Here is a 6,049-nt window from a genome sequence, read left to right on the forward strand (position 1 = left end):
CCCTCGCGGCCCCAGGCCGACATCCAGAAGGTGTGCATAGGAAACAAGAACATCTTCACCGTGTCGGACCTGAAGCCCGACACGCAGTACTACTTCGACGTGTTCGTGGCCAACGGCCGCAGCAACATGAGCACGGCCTACGTGGGCACCTTCGCCAGGACCAGGGAGGAGGCCGCGCAGAAGACGCTGGAGCTGAAGGACAGGAAGGTGACCGAGGTGTTCGTGAAGAGGAAGGGGGCCAAGCTGCTGCGGTTCGCCCCCGTGTCCTCCCACCAGAAGGTCGCCTTCTTCGTCCACTCCTGCCTGGACGCCGTGCGGGTCCAGGTGCGCCTAGACGGGAAGCTGGTTCTGTCCCAGAGCGTGGAGGGCGTGCGGCAGTTCCTGCTCCGGGGGCGGCCCAAGGCCAAGTACCTCCTCCGGCTGAAGGGGAGCAGGAAGGGGGCGTCGCTGCTCAAGGTCCTGGCGAGCACGCGGCCCGGCAAGCACGCCTTCCCGTCCCTCCCCGAGGACACGCGGATCAAGGCCTTCGACAGGCTGCGCACCTGCTCGTCGGCCACCGTGGCCTGGCTGGGCACCCAGGAGAGGAGCAAGTTCTGCCTCTACAAGAAGGAGGTGGGCGACGCCTACAGCGAGGACCAGAGGAAGAGAGAGCAGAACCAGTGCCTGGGGCCGGACACGAGGGCGAAGTCGGAGAAGGTGCTCTGTAAGTACTTCCACAGCCGGAACCCACAGCGGGCGGTGACCACGGAGACCGTCCGCGGCCTCCAGCCGGGCAAGGCCTACCTGCTGGACGTGTACCTCGTGGGGCACGGGGGGCACTCCGTCAAGTACCAGAGCAAAGTCGTCAAAACCCGCAGGGTCTGCTAGTGACCTGGGTGCAGGCATGTCACGTGGACCTGTCACGGGGCCTCCAAGATGCGAGTGCCCGTGGCCGAGCGCGAGGGAGGGGTGTCCACGGGCGTCCGTGGATGCTGGCGTCCCCTCGAGAGGGGAGACTGGTCCTTGCACGCCCAGGGTGCCTGGTGTGCGACGTCACAGACAGACCCCCGCAGGAGCCGCCATCCCCGCTCTGACCACTGCATGAACTGCTTCTAAATTATTTTATTACCTGAAAGTTTAAAAGATGCCACTCATTGCACACATACCCCCAAATGCAAACCAGTCCTCTCGATAGATGCTAGGATATATCGATATAAATTATTTTATAAAGTCTTGTCTTAAATGTCAGTGTGTCTATGATCGTAAGCTATTCAAGTCTCCTGTTAAAGCGCAGATCGGATCTACGTCCTTGATGTGGACGGCGCTCTGGTCAGTTGTACGGTAAATGCTTATCTGTCGCGTGGAATGTTCAAATGCTGTATGTCTCTCCTGTGCGGAGTTGACACGTTGTATCCATGTACATAACATTAAAGATATTAGAGTCTATTCTGCTCATTTTCCCAAGCAGCGACCTTGGTGTGTCCAGTTAATGTCTGTCCCCCGAACTTGCGCCCTTATGCACTTTGGCACCGGCCCGACCCTCTTTGGATAGTTGCAGACGTGGTGCGTCTCCCTGATGTCGCCATGGCATTGGAGACGGGATGACGGTTCGCGCTCTGACACTGAACAGCTCGCGGTTGTGAGCACTGAGAGTCCAGAGGACTGGTTTTCACAGGACGGGCTGAGCCGAGCACTGCGGCTCCCGAGCGCCCAGCACCTCGTCCTGCACAACCCAGTACCTCTCTGTGTTTAAAATAAGCTCCTCCTTTAGGTGCAAACGTGGGGTAATTCCAGGTGTTTTCTGTGTGTGTGTAATTAGTAACGAGAGAAAGCCAGAAGCGGCTGTTTCGTAACATCAACAGTCCGACACTTTCCCCTTTGATTTTTCATGAATCTTTAAAAAGTAATTTAGGTGTCAGACAAAACTGAGGCCACGGGTGACGGCGTCCGTGTGTCCGAGGCCCTGGAAGGTCGGTGCTAGGTGGTTTCGTTCCCCGCACATGGTGCACGTGAGGCCGTGAGAACCAGGACTCGGACGGGCCGGAACCTGCAGTCGCCTGAGTTGTGTGACTTCGGGAACACCTCTTCCTGCCCATGTGTGCAATCAGGTGGGGACGGACCCGGGTCAGGTGACGCTATAGGCTACTTTCTTTCCATCATAAGACGTTGTCCTTGGTGGAACTCTGCGATGCTCAGTTACAGAGAGTTTCTGGAACTCCAGGTGGACACAGGTATAACCCTTCGCGGCTCCCTCATCCCCGACGTTCGGGCTCCACCTTCCCCAGGGGCCGGCACAGGTGCGTTCCGTGCGGGCAGATGGCTCTGGCCCAGGGGGTGTGAGTGCTGGTCCTCACGACAGATGCCCTGTCCCCTTAGGAGCAAGTGCCCCCCGTCAACATGGACCATCCAACTCGTCCGTGTTGAGACCAAATCAAAATGTGTCCCGTGTATCTGTGCAAAACAGCAGTGGCACCTGAAATAATCCTTTATAAGGACGAGTGTGTAACCAACCTAAAAAAAAAACATTGTTGGTTGAAAGTAAACCTTCAGAATTGATAACATCCCAGCGATGTTCTCTCCTGAATTATGAGCGTGGTGCCTTGGGAAGGGGGATCCACGGTCTCCCATGACTCGCAAATACGTTCTCACACAGCAAAGCGCTAAATCCACTCCAGTGAACCCACCATAATGCAGCTTCCGAAGGTGGCGGGCTCCCCGCTCAGCCGGCCGGGAACCAGGCCAAGTGAATTTCACCGAGTTGGCGTCTCCAGCCGCAGCGATGGCGGCTGCTACAGCCTCTGGGTAAATCCGAGCATTCTTTCATGCCCCAGTGAAGTTCGCCTTTTAAAAATGTTAGGAAAGTGAGAGACACATTGTGAAACTCCTGTCACTCATAAAGAAGGAGAACCTATTAATGTTAAAGCTCCGTTACTCACTCATGTGCTGAGGTTTTGGGAGCGCGCAGGTGAACTGAGGACAAGAGAGAGGATTTTGTTCCTAATTAACGAAAGAACTGGAAAGTAGCTACTGTGAGAACGCACCCACTCGTGTCCATGGAGCTGAGGTGTGCGTGTGGAGAACAGGGTGCGGGGAGCCCCGTTGGGACAGGCGGAGCCACGTTGAGGGGAGCGCGGTCTGAGCACGCACCCAGGTGCACCCCTTCATTTTTCAGGTGCAAAAGAGACGACCAGAGAAATACCAGCAGAGTTCTCGTAGTCGACACAGACAAGTGGTGGAATCGCCCAGGCTCCGAGATCCTTGCTGCAATATAAGTCAGTTCTTAGGGGGGAAAAGTCACTCGATCATTTTACAAAAGGAAACAAACGTTTTGCCTTCTTGTTGATGTCAAAGCAACCTGTCCTGAAAGCCCATTTCAGATTTCCTGAAGGGTGTGTGCATAGCCTATAACCGATAACTGCAAACTGGTAAGAAAAAAAAAACAGAATGGTTTTTATTTTTATTTTTTTATTACTGATTTCAGAGAGGAAGGGAGGGGGGGGAGAGAGAGAAAAAGCCCATTGATTTCCTGAAGGGTGTGTGCATAGCCTATAACCGATAACTGCAAACTGGTAAGAAAAAAAAAACAGAATGGTTTTTATTATTTTTTTTTTATTACTGATTTCAGAGAGGAAGGGAGAGGGGGGGGGGGGGAGAGAGAGAGGGAGAGAGAGAGAGAGAGAGCGAGAGAGAGAGAGAGAGAGAAGAGAAATGTCAATGGATCAGGGATCAAACCCAGAATCTGGGTATGTACCCTGACAGGGAATCAAACCCGTGACCCTTTCGTGCATAGGACGATGTTCCAAGCAACTGAGGCACACTGGCCAGTGCTGCAATCATTTATGAATAAAATAAAGGTGGGTGACAAATCCGAGTGTTCTAAGTGTCCAACTAAATCTTGGAAAATGAACTCAAGTCAAATCTAATTTTAATAAGTCTTATAAATATCTTCACACTATTATTCACCTATGGTTCATGTTCAGACCTTCAACTTTTTAAACTATCTTAAAACTTGTATATTTCCTAATTTTTGTATAATGGGTGTGTATTTTGTGTAATTAAAAATATATAAAAACTACAAAAAAGGCAAATTCCTGGAAAATTTATCATAGTAAAATGTCATTATTTTGGACTTTTGAATGAGTAAATATTTTACTTTAAGTGATTTTAATACATTAAGATAAATATTGTACATAACATAAACTAGGATAAAAATAGTGTTTCATGGATAAATAAGAATTATCTGATGCCAAAAATATGTAAGACAAACTTGTTATTATAAATATTTTAAACACTTTATCTTGATTAAGCTATTAATTTATACTAGCAGTAACAGGAGACCGACTTGTTGGGAAAGTCAGCTTCTGTCTATCCTTAATCACCATTTCCAAATAGAATCTGTTTAGTTGTCCTCCCTTGTGTTCTTTCTCTCTGTGAAGTGACAATCTTAGTTTCTGATTGCTGAATGGAAAGAAAGAAACCAAGAGCAATCACTATGCATAACTTCTGGAAACCAGAGCAAACCCAAAAGCAAGCAATTAAATATTGAGACTAGCTTTTACACATGATAAATTATTTGGCATAGTTGATTTGCTTTAAAATTTGCCCCTTAAGGAGTATATTTATCACTCTCAAATGCTTACATCCTGGTCAAGAAAAGATAGAGGGTAAGGGAAACTTAAGTTAATCCAAATACCATATTGAAAATCTGCTTATTAGAAAAATATTAGAAATTCTTAAAATAATGATGGTTTTCATTAGAGATATTTTCAACCTCCCTTTTTTTGTATTGTGATTTCTAGATGTGATAATAACTTTCCTGTTTACTTTTCTTTCATTTATTTCCCATTATTAGCTCAGTGGCCATATTACTATTTGAGGATTAAACAATAATATAAATGGTAGAATTATAGTTATTTAAAAATTTATTTTTGTCTTTCATACCTTTATATATTTGCTACCTTTTTATACTAATGAGCATGTAATACTTTTTACAATAAGAAAGACACTCCATGTTATCGGTTAATAAACAAACAGTTGATCCAGAACCTTGTATCTTTCAGGGGAGGGAGTTCACTAGCTTTACCACCTGAAATCCTGTCCAGTGATCTCCCCATAATCATGAAGTCTGGGAAGACTCTACACCAGAGTGATCCCCCACCCCTTTTAGGGGAGCCTAGAAAAGCCAGAGACCATCCTGAATATCTCAAAGACTCCATGAGCCAGGAAGAGGAAAGAGCTGCTCAGATACTGTCTTCACTTCTCCACCTTCTCCCTTCCCCTTGCCCGCCTCCACCTTCGTAATGAAGAAATGAGTATAATTTTAAAAAATTCATTAGGAAAATATTGTAAACCAAAAAAGTGTATGTGTGCATTTTTTTACTCATTCATTCATTTATATTGTAAATATCTTCACGTTATTATTCACCTATGGGGAGGAGAGAAAGACTCACTTTGCTATGTATACACTTGACACCTTTTGACTGACCATGTATACGTAATTACCAAAAGTAAATTAGGTAGTCTACAAAACTCTCTCTCCTAAATGCTCCTCCCAAGATGTTCACATGCTTTCCCCCTCACTTTATTCAGATTCTGCTCAATTGCAACCTTCTCAGTGAGATCTTCTGCCCATTCCCCCAACCTCTGACTTCCATTACCCCCTTACCAAGTTCTTTTTTCTTCACCTGACATAACCTCTGGTACCTCTTTGTTTATTGCCTGCCTGTCCTGACTAGTATTTTTAAATTCTGTGAGAGCAGGGACTTTGTTTTGTTTGTTGCTGTATTCCAGGAGCTCAAGCTAGTGTCTGGCATGTGGTGGGTACATAATATGTATTTGCGGATGAATGAGTGAATGACTTGTCAGTCATCCTTTGCCTTTGCTTTCTGAGTCTACTCAGTCACTAATATCTGTAATTCTTCATAATGACTTTCATAGTTTTCCTTCCTTCTCATTATCAGAACCTCAGTCTGCTCCTCAAATCTGCCCTGAACACTGTGTCAGTTAATATTCCTAAAATCACTTTCCCTTGCAGATAAAAGAGAATATTTATATTTACTTTCTCTGTTTC

The 6,049-nt window shown here is 46.8% G+C and overlaps 1 protein-coding gene across 1 annotated transcript in view; it reads left to right on the forward strand.

Moving 5' to 3' along the window:
• The window catches only part of NDNF (neuron-derived neurotrophic factor), a 9,263-nt gene extending 7,817 nt beyond the window's left edge, over positions 1-1,446 (forward strand). The window contains exon 4 of the mRNA XM_014541051.1: positions 3-1,446. Coding sequence (XP_014396537.1) covers positions 3-867 — 865 coding nt within the window. The 3' untranslated portion in view covers positions 868-1,446. The remainder of the gene's footprint in view (positions 1-2) is intronic.
• The last annotated feature ends 4,603 nt before the right edge of the window (positions 1,447-6,049 follow it).

The sequence above is a fragment of the Myotis brandtii genome, unplaced genomic scaffold (genome assembly GCF_000412655.1).
Source record: "Myotis brandtii unplaced genomic scaffold, ASM41265v1 scaffold2591, whole genome shotgun sequence".
Lineage (NCBI taxonomy): Eukaryota > Metazoa > Chordata > Mammalia > Chiroptera > Vespertilionidae > Myotis > Myotis brandtii.